The following is a 22,542-nucleotide window of genomic DNA, read 5'->3' on the forward strand; positions in this document are numbered from 1 at the left end:
CATATGCTTCCTGGTCCCCTACCAATCATCAACCGTGATTCCTACGGGGCCAGCAAGAACTCATCCCCTCTGTCCACTTCCACAAACTTTCCTTTCCTTAGACACTCGGTACAAACTGGAGGGGCACACGGTCCTCTACATCCCTGCAGAGGCCATGAACATGAAGCCTGAGATGGTGGTAAAGGACAAAGAGCTGGTGCAACGGCTAGAGAGTGAGTGGCTGGCACTGCTAGCATCACCCGGCGATCACAGGGGAGAGGGAAAGGGGAGGCTCGGATGCTGACAATGGAGTTGGGTTAGGAGGTCTCTGTCGGGGTTGTGGGGAGGGAAGGATGCTGTTGGGAAGCAGTGTGAAGAAACGAAGGAGATTTTGTACTCTCCCCTGCAGCCTCCATGATCCACTGGACCCGGCAGATAAAGGAGATGCTCAGTGCCCAGGAGACTGTGGAGACAGGAGAAAATTTAGGTCCTCTGGAGGAGATTGAGTTCTGGCGCAACCGATGCATGGACCTGTCTGGCATCAGTAAGCAGCTGGTGAAGAAGGGAGTGAAGCACGTTGAATCCATCCTGCACCTTGCCAAGTCGTCCTACTTGGCGCCCTTTATGAAACTGGCACAGCAAATCCAGGTTTGTGAGCGAATCAAAGGATTCAGGCTCAGCAAGAAGTGGGCAATGGTTGGGATGATACAGGGAGCTAAGTAAGGAGAGGGAGCCAAGGCAATCTTCGATAGCACAGACTGACCCACCCAGGGCTCGGCCTTGTACTTGCAGGAGAGTATAAAATAGTAGAATAGGGGGTCCCTAAGGAGAGAGACATCAAGTTAACCAATAAATATACATCAAGTACCTTCTGTGAGCACAACCCCTGCCACTCAGCTGGGAAAATAAGATTACCCAAAACAGGATTACTAGACAGCGTGGGAGCCAAAGATGAGCTCATGTGGTTCAGTCCAGGAATTACAAGATAAATACCTTTTTTCTTTGTATGAATCTGCCTTCCAAGGAAAATCCAAGGAAAAGGGATAAACACTTTTTTTCTTTTTCTTTTCTTTTTTATTATTATTTTTGAGACAGAGTCTGGCTCTGTTGCCCAGGCTGGAGTGCAGTGGTGCGATCTCAGCTCACTGCAACCTCTGCCTCCCAGGTTCAAGAGATTCTCCTGCCTCAGCCTCCCGAGTAGCTGAGATTACAGGTGCCCGCCACCAAGCCTGGCTAATTTTTGTGTTTTTAGTAGAGACGGGGTTTCACCGTGTTAGGCTGGTCTCAAATGCCTGACCTCGGTGATCCACCCACCTTGGCCTCCCAAAGTGCTGGGATTATAGGCGTGAGCCATGACATCTGGCTATTTTTCTTTTCTTTTCATTTCTATTTTTTTCCTTTTGAGACAGGGTGCTGGAGGCTGGAGTGCAGTGGCACGATCTCGGCTCACTGCAACCAATACCTCCTGGGCTCAAGGGATCCTCCCACATCAGCCTCCTGAGTAGCTGGGACTACAGGTGTGCACCAGCATGCCCGGCTAACTGTTGTATTTTTTGTAGAGACAGGATTTTGCTATGTTGCCCAGGCTGGTCTCAAACTCCTGAGCTCAAGTGATCCACCCACTTCAGCCTCCTAAAGTGTTGGGATTACAGGCGTGAGCTACCTCACCCAGCTCAATTGTTAATTTTTTAAATTATTATTATTTTGAGACAGAGTCTTGCTCTGTTGACCAGGCTGGAGTGCAGTAGCGTGATCTCGGCTCACTGCAACCTCTGCCTTCTGGGTTCAAGCGATTCTCCTGCCTCAGCCTCCCGAGTAGCTGAGATTACAGGTGCCCACCACCATGCCTGGCTAGTTTTTGTATTTTTAGTAAAGACGGGGTTTCATCATGTTGGCCAGGCTGGTCTCGAACTCCTGACCTCAGGTGATCCACCCGCCTCGGCCTTACAAAGTGCTGGGATTACAGGTGTCAGTCACCTCGCCCGGCCTAATTTTCAAATTTTTTGTAGAGACAGGATCTCACTATGTTGTCCAGGCTGGTCTCAAACTCCTGGTGATCCTCGGCCTCCCAAAGTGTTGAGATTATAGGTGTGAGCCACCACACCTGGGCAATAAACATTAAAAAAAAAATTTGATATGATGTGACAGGCTGATTATGTTAGTGCTAGGTCACACAGGAGGTAAGAGTGGCCTGTAGAATACAGATAGAAGACCTGTCTTCCTAGGTGAAAATTTCAGCTGGGCATTAAGGGAATTGAGCCAGAACTAACTGGAGGAGCCTAAAGCCCCGGCTGAGAACAGGGCAGTGAAAGGGAACTGGGTGACAACTATGGGGACGAATGAGAGTGATATGCGGCCAGTTGATCAACAGCAACAGAGTATCCACTTAGTGTGGAGTCCTGAATTCAACTGGAGAAAACAGACACAAAATCTAGAAAAATCTAGACTCGAGGGAATTCTCAGTCTGGTGGGGGAGCTAGGGCACACACATGAGAAAAGACAGAAAACTTGACATGTGCTAACTCTGGTCCGAAGGCTCACAGAGACCTGAAATGATCGCTACTGTGTAGGGCTGATGGGAGGGATTCCTCTTAGAGGCAAGTCAGAATGGGGTTGAAGATGGTTAAAAAGCACTTGTGGGCTGGGCGTGGTGGCTCACGCCTGTAATCCCAGCACTTCGGGAGGCTGAGGCAGGTGGATTACTCGAAGTCAGGAGTTCGAGACCAGTCTGGCCAACATGGTGAAACCCCATCTCTACTAAAAATACAAAAATTAGCTGGGTGTTGTGCTGGGCACCTGTAATCCCAGCTACTTGGGAGGCTGAGGCAGGAGAATTGCTTGAACCCGGCAGGCGGAGGTTGCAGTGAGCTGAGATCGCGCCATTGCACTCCAGCCCGGGTGACAAGAGTAAAACTCCATCTAAAATAAATAAATAAATAAATAAAAGCACTTGTGTTGAATCAGTGCTTTCCAGTGCATAAATCTATTTCTCATCTCTCTTTACTGCCAGGATGGCTCTCGTCAAGCACAGTCAAACCTGACCTTTTTGTCAATCCTGAAGGAACCTTACCAGGAGTTGGCTTTCATGAAGCCCAAGGACATCTCTAGCAAGCTCCCTAAGCTGATCAGTCTCATCCGCATCATCTGGGTCAACTCTCCCCACTACAACACTCGGGAGAGACTGACCTCGCTCTTCCGAAAGGTGTGCATATGCTGAGGGTGGGATGGAGGGGTTTATGAGGGTGGCCGGGTTTTCTGAAGCAAGGGGAATGCATTCGGCAGAGGATCTGTGGTTGAAAAGGTAGCGAAGATTGCCCTTCTGCTCAGAGACTGAGCTCAGAAGGCTTCTACCGGCATGATCTGCTTTAGGGTTGTTCAGCATTGGAGCCTGGGCTGGACTTTCTGTTTCTAGGTGGAGGTGGCTTAGGCAGGAAGAGGGGCTTCAGAAGAGGAGTTGGTGGAAGACGGGGAAGCAGCAGGAAGAACAGACCCCCAAGCTGAGCTGTGTGGAAGGAAAAGCTCTTCTTCCCATTCCTCAAGATGGAGATTGCAGTAGGGGAGAGGGGGATTTAGGAAGGAGCACCGGCTCTTGAGGAGCAGGGCCTGGTGCATTCACTGGGGGTGAAAAAGCCAAAGAGTGGGAGAAGGGACACTGAGCTGAGACCTTGCTGGGCAGGGTGGCTGCAGAGCTGGGCTGAGGCAGAGTAAGGGGCCACCTAGGACAAGGAGTGGGCATGGAACCCAGAGGTGTCGGCCTGGCCAGGGGTGGAGAACCAGGGGTGGGATGAGTTTCAGGAGTCAAATTAAGGAGTAGGGGGCTGAGACATGAAGCACAGGTAGGGGGATGCAGAGAAGGAGTTGGGTGTCAAGGAGGTGGGGACAGAGGCTGTGGGGACTCCTTCTGCAGATGAGCAATGAGATCATCCGCTTATGCTGCCACGCCGTCTCCCTGGACCGGATCTTTGAGGGATATGTCTCTTCCAGCAAGGAGGACCTGCAAGGCTGCATTCTCTGTTGTCATGCTTGGAAAGATCACTACGTACAGGCTGTGCAGATGCACACCCAGTATGATACGCCTCCCCTAACATCCCATATCTCAACTCCCTTGTCACCCCATAAGAGGGTAGATTCTGACTTCTTTCCTGTACACTTTGTTTAGCCTCTTGGTTGTATTTTCCGAGACCCAGGAGTTTCTACATCTGGCCAAATTTTCTGTCTGGATACAGATACTGTATCTCATTTCCCTGGCTTCTCCTTTTTTTTTTAATTTTAATTTTAATTTTTTTTTGAGACAGAGTCTTGCTCTGTCGCCCAGGCTGGAGTGCAGTGGCGCAATCTCAGCTCACTGCAAGCTCAGCCTCCCAGGTTCATGCCATTCTCCTGCCTCAGCCTCCCCAGTAGCTGGGACTACAGGCGCCCGCCACCATGCCAGGCTAATTTTTTGTATTTTTAGTAGAGACAGGATTTCACCATGTTAGCCAGGATGGTCTCGATCTCCTGACCTTGTGATCTGCCCGCCTTGGCCTCTCAAAGTGCTGGGATTACAGGTGTGAGCCACCGCGCCCTGCCTGGCTTCTTATTTTAATAATCTCTCCTCCCTGATCCCAGGAACCCTACCTGGTCTTTTCCTCCTATCTTGACCCCATCGTCTAAAATTCTATTATGTATGAATCTGCTCCTAGGACTTAGATGCTCTGTCTCCTGTCTGGTTCTTCTCACCTTGAGTCTTGTCCTTTGGGATTCAGGAGGGTTGTTTCTCGGGGTCTGATTTTCTAGGGCTTTCCCTGAATGCAGGGCTCCTGGTCTAGGTTTGCATAGCCAGACTGCTCTTGCCTTCCAATTCAGTCAGCCTTTCTCCTGACGCAGGTTCTCCAGTCGGGGCTGGGTCCTAGATCAGACCAGCATCTTTGCTCAGGTTGATGCCTTTGTGCAGCGCTGCAAGGACCTTATTGAGGTGGGAAGACTGAAGAACCAAAAGCTAACAGCAGACCCTCCAGAATCCCTCCCCACCTCCCACCCCAGGAACCAGGGCAAACGGGGCAGAGGCTAAATATTGAACTTATGGCCAGGCGCGGTGGCTCACACCTGTAATCCCAGCACTTTGGGAGGCTGAGGCGGGCAGATCACCTGCGATCAGGAGTTCGAGACCAGCCTGGCCAACATGGTGAAACCCCGTCTCTATTAAAAATACAAAAATTAGCCGGGCGTGGTGGTGCATACCTGTAATCCTAGCTGCTTGGGAGGCTGAGGCAGGAGAATCTCTTGAACCCGGGAAGCGGAGGTTGCAGTGAGCCGAGATCACGCCACTGCACTCCAGCCTGGGCAACAGAGAGAGACTCTGTCTCAAAAAAATAAAAGAAAAGAAAATTGCACTTACCACATTGGCTTTTCCTGCACAATTGTGTGTCCTACTACCACACCGCTTTTTCTGGCATTTGCCTCTTATTGCTGCCCTACTATTTCATATTTCATTCTGCGGTCAAAGTTCATCCCAGCAGCCCCCTGCAGCTGGTTGGCCCTCCCTGGTTTTTAGATATTTTCTTCTTAATTTTTTTTTTTCACTTGCCATCACTCACAGTGATGTTTTTAGACATTTGAAGCTAAACCAAATAGCTTAGGACTTTGGAGTTTGGAAGGAAAGCAGGAACCCTCATGCTGGCTTCTTTTTTAGGTATGTGACTGTCAGTATCACTTCGCCCGCTGGGAAGATGGCAAGCAGGGTCCCCTTCCTTGCTTCTTTGGTGCCCAGGGGCCACAGATAACACGGAACTTGCTGGAGATTGAGGACATCTTTCATAAAAATCTGCACACGCTGCGAGCCGTTCGCGGGGGTATCCTGGATGTCAAGAACACCTGTTGGCATGAAGACTACAATAAGTGAGGGAACCACAGGCTGATGCCAGGCGTGGGCAGGGAAGGCAGATCAGGCAGCCAAGAGTGGGAGGAGTGGCGAGAGTGTGCAAAGGAAATGGTGGAAGGACAGATCGGGATCAGGGCGGTGGCGGGGGGGGACAGGAGAGAGTGCAGGGGAGGGGGCTGGCAGCTTGGGTTGAGGGTTCCAGAGTGAGCCTTTCCGGACTTGGATCTTGGTTCTGCCACACACCAGATATATGACATTGGGCAAATTACTCCACCAGCTGTCTCCACTTCCTCCTCTATGCAATACGGTTAGAGATAGAGCCCATCTCACAGCATTGTTTTGAGGATTAAATGGATTCATGTAGGTAAAGTACTTGGAGTGCCCGGCACGCAGGAAGCCCTCCGTCCTCAGCGATGCATGGGATTCTTCCTCAGGGGTTGGAGTTGGGGGCAGGCGAGGGCACTCAGCTGCCACATGCCTCTCCACCGGTGCAGGTTCCGTGCCGGAATCAAGGACCTGGAGGTGATGACCCAGAACCTGATCACCTCAGCCTTCGAGTTGGTGCGGGACGTGCCGCACGGCGTGCTCCTGCTGGACACCTTCCACAGGCTTGCCTCCCGCGAGGTGCGGCTGCCCCGCGGCTTCCTCGGCTTCCCGTCCCGCGTGCTTTCCTGGAGTCCCTTCCGAGCCTTCCGGAGGCCCTCCCGCCTCCGCGTGTGCCCTCCTCCATGTCCAGCATTCGGGCGCCTCTTGTCTTTCTTCTGTTCCCTGGCTTCGGCGTCCCCGGGAGTGTGACTCCCGCAGCGGGGTGCAGCTTTCCTCTGGGATGAGTGACCGGAGGGAACCCGCCTTCCCGGGCCCGTCGCCAGCCTCTTCCTCTTCTTCCCTAGGCCATCAAGCGGACTTATGACAAGAAGGCGGTGGATCTCTACATGCTGTTCAATAGCGAGCTGGCCCTGGTGAACCGTGAACGGAACAAGAAATGGCCAGACCTGGAGCCCTACGTGGCCCAGTATTCCGGAAAGGCGCGCTGGGTGCACATCCTCCGGCGTCGCATCGACAGAGTCATGACCGTAAGTGCCTGGCCTTCTCCACATTCTGTCGTCAGTGAGACGGCCAGGAGGGATGGGGGATGGCTCCTGAGAGGTTCCCCGAAGAGTCTTCACGACCAGCACCTATGTCGGTGAGGGGAGTGGCAGGTCCAGTTCAGTGAGGTCAGTCGTGGGTTAAGATCTGCAGAGGTGGTGAGTGAGGCTGGTAGAACATGCGCCATTTTAGGAATTTCTTTTCTTCCTTCCTTTCTTTTCTCTCTCTCTCTCTCTTTCTTTCTTCCTTTCTTTGTTTCTTTCTTTTTCCTTCCTTCCTCCCTCCCTCCCTCCCTCCTTCCTTCCTTCCTTTCTTTTTGTTTTTTTGAGACGGAGTCTCACACTGTCGCCCAGGCTGGAGTGCAGTGGCTCGATCTCAGCTCACTGCAAGCTCTGCCTCCCGGGTTCACACCATTCTCCTGCCTCAGCCTCCCGAGTAGCTGGGACTACAGGTGCCCGCCACCACGCCCAGCTAATTTTTTTGTATTTTTAGTAGAGATGGGGTTTCACCATGTTAGCCAGGATGGTCTGAGTCTCCTGACCTCATGATCCGCCCACCTGGGCCTCCCAAAGTGCTGGGATTACAGGCGTGAGCCACCGCGCCCGGCTTCTTTTTCTTTTTTCTTTTTTTCTGAGATGGAGTTTTGCTCTTGTTGCCCAGGCTGGAGTGCAGTGGTGTGATCTCGGCTCACCGCAACCTTCGCCTCCCAGGTCCAAGCGATTCTCCTGCCTTAGCCTCTCAGGAGCTGGGATTACAGGCATGCACCACGCCCGGCTAATTTTGTATTTTTAGTAGAGAAGAGGTTTCTCCATGTTGGTCAGGCTGGTCTCGAACTCCTGACCTCAGGTGATCCACCCACCTCGGCCTCCCAAATTGCTGGGATTACAGGCATGAGCCACCGCGCCCAGCCTCATTTTAGGAATTTCATATCAGGCTGCAGAGGAGGAATAGGGCTGGTATCTGGGGTGTTGGGTCAGTAGAAGATACAGCCTCATGATCCAGAGACCTGGACAGGTGACACCCTTACAGAGCCCAGTCTCCCTGGAAAGACAGCACAAAGAAACAACAGAAAAACATTGTTTTAAAACTTTCTGGGGCCAGGCGCGGTGGCTCACACCTGTAATCCCAGCACTTTGGGAGGCCAAGGTGGGTGGATCATTTGAAGTCAGGAGTTCACGACCAGTTTGGCCAACATGGTGAGACCCTGTCTCTACTAAAAATACAAAAAGTTAGCCAGGTGTGGTGGCGGGCACCTGTAATCCCAGCTATTTGGGAGGCTAAGGCAGGACAATTGCTTGAACTCTGGAGGCAGAAGTTGCAGTGAGCCGACATCGCACCACTGTACTCCAGCCTGGGTGGTGGAGAGAGACTCTGTCACAAACAAACAAAACAAACAAATGAACCCACACACCCTTTGGGAATAAAGGTTGAAAGCTGTTGAGGTAGTGACCTGCCATCATGCAGCTAGTGCTGGTAGAGAGTTAGGCAGCCTGCAGATAGCTGGAGGCTGGTTTGGGCCTGGTGGGCTACGCCTAGGCTAGGAAGGGCTGATACTGGTTTTCAACCTTGTGCCTCATATCCTGCTCCTTCTGTGACTGACCTTTTTCTCCCAGCTTTTTTTCCTAAACAAATTCTCTGTGCTTCTCTTTCCTCATTTTGACTCCTTTTCTCATTGCACCTTGGTCTCTTCCTATCACCTTCCTTTTTGACTCCACCTTCCTTCTAAGTTATCAAAACTCAATCCATCTCCATAGCAAGCCTTATGCCTATTGTTGGGGTATGTGCGCATGCGCGCGTGTGTAGGTCTCAGGGAGATGGTGGCCCCTGGAGGAAGGTGGCAGGCCGACTCCACCCACCTGTTCTTCTTCCCCTCAGTGCCTTGCTGGTGCTCATTTCCTGCCCCGTATTGGGACTGGAAAGGAGAGTGTGCACACCTATCAGCAGATGGTCCAGGCCATTGATGAGCTGGTTCGAAAAACCTTCCAAGAGTGGACATCAAGTCTGGACAAGGATTGCATTCGGCGGTTGGATACCCCATTGCTGCGAATCAGCCAGGAGAAGGCGGGCATGCTGGATGTCAACTTTGACAAGTACGGGAGCCACCTGGCCCCTTTTCCCTATACTCCCCTTCTGCAGCTCTCCCAAGAATTTCACTCCCATCTTTTGACTCCTCTCTTCATTATTCTCTCTCTTTCTTATACTACAATATGTTTGCTATCGACATTTTACTTCTTTTTTTCTTCTTTTATTTTTGTCTCTCCCCACCTCCCACCCTGCTATCAACATTTTAATTTTACAACTTATCTTAAAACAAAACAAAACAAAACAATGATCGGCCAGGCACGGTGGCTCACACCTGTAATCCCAGCACTTTGGGAGGCTGAGGTGGGCACATTGCTTGAGCCCAGGAGTTTGAGAACAGCCTGGGCAACATGGCAAAACCCAGTCTCTGCAAAAAATACAAAGATTAGCTGGGCGTGGTGGCACAAGCCTGTAGTCTCAGCTACTTGGGAGGGTGAGGTGGGAGGATCGCCTGAGCCCGGGAGGCAGAGGCTGCAGTGAGCTGAGATCACACCACTACACTCCAGCCTGGGCGACAGAGTGACCCTGCCTCAAAAACAAAAATCAAAAACCACTCCACTATCTGACTAAACCAGTGATGTCGCTGTTCTGCCACTAGATGGCCATAATGGCTCAGCTAAGTCACCCAAACCCTGTCCCTTTCCTGACTGTTGGTGGGGCTGTCAGACCATGCCTTGTTCTACAGCTTCATTGTTATGAAACTGTCATACTATAATTATTTAAAATGTAATTAATCAATTAACTAATTTATTAAAAATATATAGTGAGCACCTTCCATGTGTCAGGAACTGAAATAGGAACAGGCAGGGAATGTACACAACGGCCAAGTCCCTGCCCTCAGGGAGGTTAGGCTGCTGCTTTCTAAGTCAACAGCTCTACTCTTGGAGTGGGGCTTCCTGTCCACATAAGATGCTTTGAGGCTGTGGCTACTAGTGTTGGATTCCACTCATAAAATGTCCATGCTTGAGCCTGGCCAGCATGGTGAAACCCTGTCTCTACTAAAAATACAAAAATTAGCTGGGCGTGGTGGCAGGTGCCTATAATCCTAGCTACTTGGGAGGCTGAGGCAGGAAAATCGCTTGAACCCGGGAGGCGGAGGTTGCAGTGAGCCGAGATCACGCCATTGCACTCCAGCCTGGGCGACAGAGTGAGTCTCCGTCTCAAAAAAAAAAAAAAAAAAAAAAAAAAAAAATGCTTGTGGGGCCAAATGTAGGAGGGGCTTTGCCAGAGAAGTCCTGTGTGGAGACGGAGTCCCAGGGACAGATGAGACTGTGAGTGTCTGTCCTGGGCAGCAAAAGGTGGCCCAACCAGGGGAAGAGGGCACATTCTGGCTGAGAAAGGAAGCAAAAGAACCAGGATGGAGAAGCAGAGCGGAGTGTCAGGTGAGAGGGGTGAGGCAGAGGCATCAGTGAGGAGGACAGGGATGTTGGGAGCCACAGGGATGAGGAAGCCGTTGAGGAGCAGAGTGTGAACATGGCTAGGTCGAGAGGTTTGAGAAAAGGCTTCGAGCAGTGAGGGTTGTTGGAGATTGGCTTTGCTGAGCTTCCTGGTTTTGTGAGTTATGGCCAAGCACAACCATGTAAACATTGCCTCATAAATCAATGATAAGATTCTGAAGAGTGAGAAACTAGGCCAGAGTTACCCTAGTTATGCCATTTGCAAGCACATAATGGGGTTGAACCTGCAAGACACATTCTCCCATCGAGCTGGGTACCCCCAAAGGTATTGTGTCAGGGGAGCCGCACAGATGCCCTTGGTGTTTATGGATATGAGGGCACACAGTTCACCAGCTGTCCTTTTTCTGTGAAATAAGGGATTGTATTCAAATAACAGGATTTCATTCAACACTAATGATCAATCTTTACATTTCTTTTTTTTTGTTGTTGAGACAGAGCCTCACTCTGTTGCCCAGGCTGGAGTGCAGTGGCGCAATCTTGGCTCACTGCAACCTCCGCCTCCTGAGTTCAAGCAATTCTCCTGCCTCAGCCTCCCGAGTATCTGGGATTACAGGCGCCCACCACCACGCCCGGCTAATTTTTGTGTTTTTATTAGAGATGGTGTTTTGCCATGTTGGCCAAGCTGGTCTTAAAATCCTGACCTCAGGTGATCTGGCCACCTCGGCCTCCCAAAATGCTGGGATTACAGGCATGAGCCACCGTGTCTGGCCAAGTATTTACATTTCAAATATGAGAGAAAACAAAACTTGAGACAAGAGGTAAAGAAATGCTGTGTGTGTGTAGGAGGTAGGAGAGGATCAGGAAAACTAACTAATGGGTACTAGGCTTAATACCTGGGTGACAAAATCATCTGTACAACACTCTCATGACACAAGTTTACCTATATAACAAACCTGCACATGTACCCCTGAACTTGAAATAAAAGTTAAATTTAAAAAAAATGCCATATGTGGCTGGCGCAGTGGCTCATGCCTAGAATCCCAACACTTCGGAAGGCCAAGGCGGGAGGATCACTTGAGCCCAGGAGTCCAAGATCAGTGGGGGCATAAACAAAAATTAGCCGGGCATAGTGGTGCATGCCTGTAGTCCCAGCTACTGAGGAGGCTGAGGTGGAAGGATTGCTTGAGCCCAGGATATTGAGGCTGCAATGAGCTGTGATCGTGCCACTGCACTCTAGCCTGGGCGACAAAGCCAGACCCTGTCTCAAACAAAAAAGAAAAGAAAAGAAAAAAGAAATGCCATATGTGAGCACTGGTTGGTGGCTACCTCCTTCTACTCGCCAGGGGTCAGCCAGCGAGAGTAGATACAGCATCAACTTCAGCGCTAAACAGTCTCAAGTTCAAACCCTGGAGCATTTTGCCACGTGACCTCAGGTGGGCCATTGAATTTCTCTGAGCCTGAGTTTCCTCATCTACTTAAAAAACCCTTTACTGGCATTATCGGGCAGCTGATGACTCATGCAAAGGTCCTCACAAAGAATGAACAACCAAGAAGCATTCTTGCCCCCTTCAAAACAATTGCCTCATAAAACTTGATGAAGATAGTATTTTCAAAACAAATTTAGCAGAGTGATGTAACAGTTTTAGTTTTTAAAACATTTTAACCTTTACAAAGGGCTAATATAGGCATACGGTGTAAAATTCAAAAGTTATTCTACAAAAGGATAGAGAATGAAAAGCCTGCTCCTCTGCTGTCCCCTAGGGGACCCAGTTTCACTCTGAAGATAGTCAGTGTTTCAGATTCTTGTATAATATTCCAGGAATAGACATATATGTCTACTTAAGTATCCTTTTTTGCATAAATAGTAGCATACTATACATATTGTTCTATATATTCCAAGTGTTTTCAAAATGATTAATTTTTCCATTATAAAATTATTGATCATTTTAGAACATTTGCAAAATGCAGAAAAGTAGAATGAAGAAAAAAATACTCCTAAGAATAACCACTTTTAATGATTTGGTATATTTTTATCACTTCCTCCCCACCCTCCATTTCATTTGGTTGTTTTCCTTTAATCTTTTAAATCTTTACTGGGTATTTTAAAATGACAAAAACACTACATGCTCACTGTTAAGAAAAACAAAAGATTAATGCAGAAGTATGTAAAGAAATGGCTGGCATGGTGGCTCATGCCTGTAATCCTAGCACTTTGGGAGGCCAAGGTGGGCAGATCACCTGAGGTCAGGAGTTCAAGACCAGCCTGGCCAACATGGTGAAACCCCGTCTCTACTAAAAATACAAAAATTAGCCAGGCATGGTGGCGTGCGCCTGTAATCCCAGCTACTTGGGAGGCTGAGGCAGGAGAATCACTTGAACTCGGGAGGCGGAGGTTGCAGTGAGCCGAGAATGCGCCATTGCACTCCAGCCTGGGCAACAAGAGTGAAACTTTATCTCAAAATAAAAAAAAAAAAAAAGAAGCTTGTAAGGGAAAAAGTGAAAATTCAGCACATCTCCCCAATCCCTAGAGGTAACCATGATTATCATGTAATCAAAAATATATCCTGCATGTATAAAATAGAATCACATCATGAACGGCATTTTTGCAACTTGCCTTTTTTTTTGAATGTGGAGACAGGGTCTTGCTATGTTGCTCAGACTGGTCTGGAACTTCTGGCCTCAAGTGATCCTCCCACCTTGGCCTCCCAAAGTGCTGGGAGCCACTGCACCCCGTCACACCTTGCTTTTTTTTAATGTTAACAATCTGTGTGGGGGATCTTTCATTCTGTATGTATAGAATTACTTAATTCTTTTTCCTGGCTTGCAGTATGAAATCATAGTATGGCTGTACTGTAATTTAATGAACCAGTCTACTATTGATGGCCTTATAAATTGTGCAATTTCTGTAAGGTTCTTGACTATTCCGTGCTGGTGGATTTCAACTGTGATTCCCACACTTTGTTCCCTTCCCTCTGCAGCACTGTGTTTACTGAAATTTGAGCACAGTGTCCCTCTAGTTAGGATAAACCAGGAGACAACTTCTCTGTCTGCTATTATCATCTCTTGTCTGGAATACCTTCTGCATAATCTTGATAGTAGAGCTTATCAAGGCAACTTTGGGCCAAATATTTATGGCTTGGGTTTATCTGAAATCCAAATAATGGCGAAACACGTCTTCCAGATAGAAGAGGTGCCTGTTTCTGTCCTTTGGGGATTGTTTTCCAGAGAGATGTTATAGGATACTTTACATTTTTGTGGTTTTAAGATAAAACTGCCTCAATCCAGTAAATAATGGAAGGGAAAGAACACGATCACAGTGAAGGATTTTGAAAGTCTGGGCTCATCACCAGTAAAGAAATCCAAGTCAGTTACAGCTTCCAAAACTTATTAACACTTCAAGGAAGTGAAGATAACTTTATCAGATTTGCTCTTTGTGTTCAAGCTCCAGTTAAGATCTTGAAATAAGCAGACCGTTCAAATGTTCTGATGTTCCTCGGAATTACCTGGCTCTCTTAGTCCTGGAGCCTTCCAGGCCCTAATAGCACTTATTTAATCCCACAAGGGGTTTTGGTATCCCACCTATATCCCAAATATTTGAACTCTGAAGTCCAAATTGGCTTTTATCACGTTTTACGGACAGAACAGCTTCACAGATTGCACTTAACACAAACATATTCCAGATGTCATCCACACCCTGGCTGAAGGAGCTGTATTATCACCCTGTGTAGAGCAGAGTAGAATTTCCTGAGAGGAGGAGACGAGATACTGAGGTCTGTTTTTTGTTCCCAGAGCTTCTCTCTCTTTTTTCCCCGGTCACAGAGTGCCTTTTCCCCCCGGGTCAGTCCGCTCTGGGCTCTAAGCACTCAATTCCTCTGGCTTTCCTTTCTACCTCTACTGCCTGACCACTTGTTTGGAGATAAATTATGAAGTATTTTTAAAAAGTCATCCCCCAGACAGATTTTTATTTATTTATTTTTTTGAGACAAGGTCTCACTATGTTACCCAGGCTGGAGTGCACTGGTGCAATCTTGGCTCACTGTAGCCTCCGCCTCCCGGGCTCAAGCAACCCTCCCACCTCAGCTTCCTGAGTACTGGGAACACAGGCGCCTGCCACCGTGCCCGGCTAATTTTTTCTATTTTTGGTAGAGATGGGTTTTCACCATGTTGCCCAGGCTGGTCTCGAACTCCTGAGTTCGAGCCATCCACCCACCTCAGCCTCCCAAAGCATTGGGATTACAGGCCTAAGCTACCTTGCCCAGCCTCGCCACACAGATTTTTTTTTTTTTTTTAAAGAAAAACTGATATTTGTCAATGAAATAAAATTTGCATTCTGGAAATTTCTTGACAAACTTCAGTTAAAGACTGAACATCATTCAAAGGTTCTCCCAGGATTTTCAGCTCAGCATCAGGAAGGTATTGTCTGAATTCATCCTGTTGACTGACATATTAAACTTGGATAATTTGCCTTAAAGTTATCTTGAAAATCTTGCCTTGGCCGCGTGCAGTGGCTCGCATCTGTAATCCCAGCACTTTGGGAGGCCGAGGTGGGTGGATCACCTGAGGTCAGGAGTTCGAGACCAGCCTGACCAACATGGAGATACCCTGTCTCTACTAAAAATACAAAATTAGCCGGGCATGGTGGCAAGCGTCTGTAATCCCAGCTACTCAGGAGGCTGAGGCAAGAGAATTGCTTGAACCTGGGAGGCAGAGGTTGTGGTGAGCCGAGATTGTGCCATTGCACTCCAGCCTGGGCAACAAGAGCTAAACTCCATCACGAAAAAAAAAAAAAAAAAAAAAAAGAAAGAAAAAAGAAAATCTTGCCAAGATGAGAGAATGAAGAATTTGTTTTGGTGCAATGTTGGCCAGCATACATGCCCAAGTAGGCTTGCTCAGATGTTTATCAACAGTGACAAATCCAAGACATCCAGTTTGAAGGACATGATAATACGTTTATGCTGCTAGAAATGTTTCTGTATCTATTCACACACTTCCAATCTCCCCATATCATTATAACACAACTTTTTGTTACATTGATGTTTAGGGCTTATCTTATTATGACTCTATTAGGATTGTTCACTGCTGAGTTGAGTAATTTTACATTGTTATAGTTCTTTTGCTTGTACGATGTTTTGCTCAATTTGGAATTTAAAATTACCTCATTATTAGGCCAGGTGTGGTGGCTCATGCCTCTAATCCCAGCACTTCAGGAGGCTGAGGTGGGTGGATCACGAGGTCAGGAGTTCGAGACCAGCCTGGCCAACATGGTGAAACCCCGTCTATACTAAAAATACAAAAAATAGCTGGGCATGGTGGCGGGTGGCTGTAATCCTAGCTACTCAGGAGGCTGAGGCAGGAGAATCTCGCTTGAACCCGGGAGGCAGAGGTTGCAGTGAGCTGAGATCACGCCATTGCACTGCAGCCTGGGCGACAGAGCGAGACTCTGTCTCAAAAAAAGAAAAATTACCCTATTATTATCATTATTACTATTATTATTATTTGAGATGGAATTTCGCTCTGTTGCCCAGGATCTCTGCTCTGCTTCCCAGGTTCAAGCGATTCTCCTACCTCAGGTGATCCACACACCTCAGCCTCCCAAAGTGCTGGGATTACAGGTGTGAGCCACTGTGCCCGGCCACCTCATTATTTTTGCTAGCGCAGCATTCACTATCACTAAGTCCTCCAAACCAACCAATAAAACCCCTTTGAGTAGTAGTTTTCCTCACAATCTGACATGCTGGGTATTGGTTTCAATGTTTTTCTTAGATCTGTTTTTTTCCTGTCCTCCTGCTTCTGTCCAACTGGTGTTGTTTTCAAGGCCTGTTACAAAGCAGTTACCCTGGGACTTCCCTCAGCCTCTTTCCTTGTTTGATTTCATGTTTCCTTTGTCTTCCTCTTTCTTGGTTTACGCCTTTGTTTTGTTGGTGTGTATCCATTAGTAGCTTCCTAAGAAACGGTGCACGGGAGGTAAATCTTTTGAGTTTTTGCATGATTGACAACTGTTTTCCTGCCCTCTGCTTGTTGTACATTTGGCTGGGTTTGGAATTCTAGCCGATTTGTAGTAATTGTCTTTGGCTTTGGCCTCTCTCTTTTACTTTGGAGGCTTTCCTTAAATGCCTGGTGATTCATTGCTCATTTATACTTTCAAGAGGCTTACTCACTTTGAAGATATTTTAGCAGTTTTAAAAATACCACATACGTTAGTGGAGATCTTCAGGGTTTGAAAAAACAGCATTTCTTCTTCCACAATCTCTTAAAGCCTGTATCACAAATAAGTGAGCACTTGAAAATCATTTCATTCTTGGAGGATTCTTCTCCAATAAAGACGGTAAAAACACAATCCTTTGCAAAGTTTGAAATGTGTTATTATCTCCAATATTGTTAATTCAGTGCTTGCCTGTAGAAAAGACTAAAAAAATCCTAGAATTTTCACCTCAATATTCTTTCCAAATAACATTTCAGCAGTATTTAGAATGCAAAGTTTCTTGAGCATATCTTCAGGTCGTGGGAACGTTTATCCTTTGTGATTAAAAAGTGCAATTTTATTTTAAAAACCCTGCAGATTAAAAAAAATCAAGTTATTTATTTATTTATTTATTTATTTATTTATTTTGAGGTGGACTCTTGCCCTGTTGTCGAGTCTGGAGTACAGTGGCACCATCTTGGCTGACTGCAACCTCTGCGTCCTGGGTTCAAGCGATTTCTGGCTAATTTTTGGATTTTTAGTAGGGATGGGGTTTCACCATGTTGGCCAGGCTGGTCTCGAACTCCTGACCTGAAATGATCCACCCACCTTGGCCTTCTAAAATGCTGAACTTACAGGCATGAGCCACCACACCAGGCCAAGTTTTTTTTTAAATTTTATTTTAAAAAATATTCCATATTTTCTTCTGGTATTTTATGATTTTATTCTCTACATTTAGATGTTTGATCCATTTGAAATTTATTTTGGTGTAGAGAAAGAGGTGCAGATTCAAATTGAGTTTTGTATTTCATTGTTTGTTTGTTTTTTCCAGATGGCTAGAGCCATCCCATTTAGAGTTGACCCAATCTCATTTAGTGAACTACTATCTTTATAGTAACACATTCCCAAGTATATTCGTGTCTATTTTGGGATTCTCTATTCTGGTATCTGTCTATTCATGTGCAGGAACCAAACTGTTTTAATTATTGTCCTCATTACTCTTCTTTCTTCAGAGTTTTCCTGGCTATATTTAATATTTATTTCCCATAAGAATTTTAGAATCAATTTGTTTAGTTCCAAAAATAGTCTCATTCCTATTTTTATAGGAATAGAGATTTGGTTAAATTTATAGGTTAACTTTAGAAGAATATCTTTATGATTTTGAGTCTTTCCAAGAATAGTTGTGGTGTGTGTGTGTGTGTGTGTGTGTGTGTGTGCATGTTTTGAGACTGAGTCTTGTTCTGTCATGCAGGCTGGAGTGCAGTGACACGATCTCAGCTCACTGCAGCTAGGACCTCCCAGGCTCATTGATCCTCTTCCGCCTCAGCCCCCCAAGTAGCTGAAACTACAGGTGTGAACCACCGTGCCTGGCCAACAGTGTTTTTTCTTTCAATTTATTTAAGTCCTGCCTTTTCCCCTTAAGTCATTTTACACACACTCACACACACACACATACACACACACACACACACACACAATTTCTGATTAATTTTTGGTATTTTATTTTTGTTGTTTTAATTGTTATTGTCTCTTTTTCTTGATGATAATATCTACCTAGTCACAATTTTTGTATTGAGAACTTTGATTTTTATAAATTAATTTTGTACCTAGCAACTTTTACAAATATGTTTAAAATCATTTTTTCCTTTAAAAACATTTTTATTATGAAACACGTCATAGACAGAGATATACGTAAAACTTGTATGTTCAGGCCGGGCATGGTGGCTCACGCCTGTAATCCCAGCACTTTGGGAGGCTGAGGCGAGCAGATCACGAGGTCAGGAGATCGAGACCATCCTGGCTAACATGGTGAAACCCTGTCTCTACTAAAAATACAAAAAATTAGCCGGGCGTAGTGGTGGACACCTGTAGTCCCAGCTACTCGGGAGGCTGAGGCAGGAGAATGGCGTGAACCTGGGAGGCAGAGCTTGCAGTGAGCTGAGATTGCGCCACTGCACTCCAGCCTGGGTGACAGAGCAAGACTCCGTCTCAAAAAAGAAAAAAATTGTATGTTCAGTTTAACTAACAAATCATTATAAAATTATACAAAATAAAACACCCTTGCAAACTACTGCCCAAGTCAAGGATTGCCAGGAGTCCTACAGCCTCTCCCACATGCCCACTGAATAATTATTTTTCAGGTGAATTGTTGTTAGCACTTAAAATTCAGGAGATTTTACATGAAAAACCAATTTCTGGCCTCTGTTGAAAAATCAGAAAATGCATCCACACTGGGCCCACATTTCCAGATGGCAACAATTGCCTGGAGCGTGGAGCATGGCTTTCTTAGCGGGAGCATGTCCTCTTCAGCTCAACTTTAAGGCCAAGTGTCAGTTGCCATTTATCATCACACTTGAGCCACACTTGCCTTGGAGGTAGGTGTCTGAATTTCTGAACTTTGCTTTAGCATATTAAAAACAGAAGGAGGTTGAATGTCGGAAAGTAAGGCCGAGGAAGGATGCATGCTTCTGGTGTAGGCGGTGGGATGGTACCCTTCCCTGAGACAGGAGCGCCAAGTTTGCAGAGAAGATGATGTGCTTGTTTCTAGACACATTGAGTTTGAGGTGCTTGTGCACGAGCAAGCAGGGCAGAGCTATCTAGTAGACAGTTGCACAACGAAGCCCAGAGCTCAGGTTGGCTGTGCAGGTTTGGGGATCATCAGCTTTCGGAAGGCAGCCGAAGCCATGGGAGTGGAAGAGATGACCAAGGGGGAGTGTGCTGGATGTGAAGAACCTCGGGGAGTCCGCATTGAAGGGAGCTGCAAGGAAAGCAGATTCTTTACTGTATCCCCAGCGCCTAGCTGAATGATATTTACATGGGACACTGGAGAGAGGAGGATACTTCTACTGAAAGGAAGGGCAGAAAAGAGGACCGTGGTCCAGAAGCCAGGGAAAAGAGTGCGTTTGAAGAAAGTGGGGTGTAGTCCACCATGTTAAAACCTACAGGCTTGCTGGGTGCTGTGGCTCACGCCTGTAACCCCAGCCCTTTGGGAGGCCAAGGCGGGCGGATCACCTGAGGTCAGGAGTTCGAGACCAGCCTGGCCAACATGACGAAACCCTGTCTCTACTAAAAATACAAAAATAAGCTGGGCATGGTGGTGCACACCTGTAGTCCCAGCTTCTCGGGAGGCTGAGGCAGGAGAATCACTTAAACCGGGGAGGCAGAGGTTGCAGTGAGCCGAGATCGCACCACTGCACTCCAGCCTGGGCGACAGAGCAAGACTCCATCTCAAAAACAAACAAGCAGAAAAACCTACCGGCAGATCAAGGAGGATAAGGCCTGGGAGGCATCCATGGGGTCGAGGGCTAGGGGATGCTTGGTGAGTTTGACGAGGGCATTTGATGGGTGGAGTGGGAGCCAGGTCTCAGGGATGAGGAGGGAATGGGAAGAAAAGAGTGACGGGGATCCGTTGACGACATTCTTTAAAGCAGGCAGGCCGTGAAGGGGAGGACAGGATATGGCACCTGAAGAAGGACAGGAGTTGAAGGGGCGCTGTTTTTTATCCTTTTAATATTGTAGAAACTTGGCCAAACTTAAATGATGGGAAGGAACTAGTAGATTGAAGGTATAGGAGAGCTGGAAGAGGGCATCTGAAAGGGAAAGGAAGTTATACTGGAATAGGCAGCCCAGGCTTCCGGTTCTAGGTGCTTCGGGAGCCGTGGCTTAAGGTGCAGACATGGCCAAGTCCACACCATACACAACCAGTCCCGAAAATGGCACAGAAATGGTATCAAGAAACCCCGATCACAAAGATACAAATCTCTTAAGGGGGTGGACTCCAAGTTCCCGAGGAACATGCGCTTTGCCAAGAAGCACAAAAGAAGGGCCTAAAGAAGATGCACACCAACAATGCCAAGGCCATGAGTCCACGTGCCGAGGCTCTCAAGGCCCTCGTAAAGCCCAAGGAGGTTAAGCCCAAGATCCCAAAGGGTGTCAGCCATAAACTTGATCGACTTGCCTACATTGCCCACCCCAAGCTTGGGAAGCGTGCTCGTGCCCGCATGGCCAAGGGGCTCAGGCTGTGCCGGCCCAAGGCCAGGGCCATGGATCCAACCAAGGCCCAGGCTGCAGCTCCAGCTTCAGTTCCAGCTCAGGCTCCCAAAGCTGCCCAGTGCCCTACAAAGGCTTCAGAGTAGATATCTCTGTCTGCCAACGTGAGGACAGAAGGACAGGTGCCACCCACCCCGGGCTGCCGTCTGCATGGGGCTGGGGTCCTCCTGCGCTATTGGTACAAATAAGCCTGAGGCAGAAAAAAAAAAAAAAAGAATAGGCAGCCCAGGAAGAAGGGTTAGCCTTGGGTGGGAGGAGGGACTCTCCTATCATAAATGGGAGAAATTGTAGCGTGGAAACAGGTAAGTGCATACGTTTTACAGCCGGAAGTGGATGGAATTCTCACCTGATGGCCTTTTATTTCTGTGATGTAGGAGGTGAGGCTTTCTGCAGAGAGGGCAACAGGGCAACAGGAAGACCAGGTTTGAGAAGAGTGGAAAGGATTTGCAGGTAGTGACTTGTGAGAACAGGAGGGAGGGCAGGTTAGGGAACAGGGATGCAGCCTGGAGAACCCAGGTGGGACAGGCTGAGTCACGGTGGTGCCAAGCTGTGTGGTCATGTGACCTTCTCCAGCCTTTCCCACAGGGGCTCGAGGGGAGGACAGTCGGATTTAGCCAGCACTGGCATTTTGTCAGGAGGTTTAGACTAAAGAATGAGACAAAGTGAGGGAGGATTGGCGAGAGAGTGGCTAAAATAAAGGATACCAAGGTCTGTGGAGGAGGAAGTGAAGTAGGGAGGGGGTTAACAGAAAGAAAAACCAGGGGTCAGTGGTCTGAAAAATAAGCAGGTTGGGAGAACTTGAGGACCAATGCTGGGATGCAGGGGAGGAAGCTGGGCCCCGGGAGCAGGAGGTCTGAGTGGGTTTTCTCAGACGTGGAGCGGTTGTGAACAGCAAGCTTCAGGGCGTGGCATGGGAGTGGCAGCTGGAACAGGAAGGAGGAGGCCACTGGATATGAGGTGGCAAAGGACACTTAAGATGAAGGCTTCATATGCAATTTAAAATTGCCTGGTATCTCTTTTTTTTTTTTTTTGAGACAGTGTCTCTGTTGCCTAGGCTGGAGTGCAATGGCACAATCTTGGCTAACTGCAACGTCCACCTCCCAGGTTCAAGCGATTCTCCTGCCTCAGCCTCCTGACTGATATCTCATTTAATAAAGAAAAAAAGGCCAGGAGTGGTGGCTCATGCCTGTAATCCCAGCACTTTGGGTGCTGGGTGAGGTGGGTGGATCACCTGAGGTCAGGAGTTTGAGACCAGCCTGGCCAACGTGGCAAAACCCCACCTCTACTAAAGATACAAAAATTAGCTGGGTGTGGTGGTGGGCACCTATAATCCCAGCTACTCGGGAGGCTGAGGTGGGATAATTGCTTGAACCCAGGACGTAGAGGTGGCAGTGAGCTGAGATTGCGCCACTGCACTCCAGCCTGGGTGACAGAGTGGGAATCCATCTAAAAAAAATTTGAAAAAAAGAAACAAGTGAATTAACTAATTAATTTATTTATTTTGAGACAGAATCTAGCTCTGTCACCCAGGCTGGAGGGCAGTGGTGCGATCTTGGCTCACTGCAACCTCCACCTCCCGGGCTCAAGCAATCCTCCCAGCTTAGCCTCCAGAGTAGCTGGGACTATAGGCTCACACTACCATGCCTGGCTAATTTTTGATTTTTTGTAGAGATGGGGGTCTCACTATGTTGCCCAGGCTGGTCTCAAACTCCTGAGCTCAAGCGATCACCTACCTCAGCCTCCCAAAGTGCTAGGATTAGGTGTGAGCCACTGTGCCTGGCCCCAGTGAAATTCATTTTAATACTTGATCCAACATTCCCCAAATATCATTCCAACATCAATCAATATAAAAATTATTAATGGGATATTTTCTATTATTTCTATCTATTTATAATGATTATTGTTTT

At 47.6% G+C, this 22,542-nt stretch overlaps 1 protein-coding gene and 1 pseudogene across 6 annotated transcripts in view; both read left to right on the forward strand.

The window, feature by feature from the left end:
* DNAH2 (dynein axonemal heavy chain 2) overlaps positions 1-22,542 on the forward strand; it is a 117,382-nt gene that overhangs the window by 17,838 nt on the left and 77,002 nt on the right. For 4 of the 6 annotated variants that reach the window (XM_009431756.5, XM_016931474.4, XM_016931475.4 and 1 more), the window contains 9 exons: positions 102-212; positions 389-627; positions 2,990-3,181; positions 3,887-4,044; positions 4,846-4,933; positions 5,651-5,856; positions 6,334-6,463; positions 6,730-6,912; positions 8,801-9,015. In XM_009431756.5, coding sequence (XP_009430031.1) covers positions 102-212; positions 389-627; positions 2,990-3,181; positions 3,887-4,044; positions 4,846-4,933; positions 5,651-5,856; positions 6,334-6,463; positions 6,730-6,912; positions 8,801-9,015 — 1,522 coding nt within the window. Of the gene's footprint in view, positions 1-101; positions 213-388; positions 628-2,989; positions 3,182-3,886; positions 4,045-4,845; positions 4,934-5,650; positions 5,857-6,333; positions 6,464-6,729; positions 6,913-8,800; positions 10,170-22,542 lie in introns of those variants that run through there. The other 2 variants (XM_016931477.3, XM_016931476.4) reach the window with 2 other exon arrangements.
* On the forward strand, positions 19,270-20,721 carry LOC129137644 (large ribosomal subunit protein eL29-like; annotated as a pseudogene).

The sequence above is a fragment of the Pan troglodytes genome, chromosome 19 (genome assembly GCF_028858775.2).
Source record: "Pan troglodytes isolate AG18354 chromosome 19, NHGRI_mPanTro3-v2.0_pri, whole genome shotgun sequence".
NCBI lineage: Eukaryota > Metazoa > Chordata > Mammalia > Primates > Hominidae > Pan > Pan troglodytes.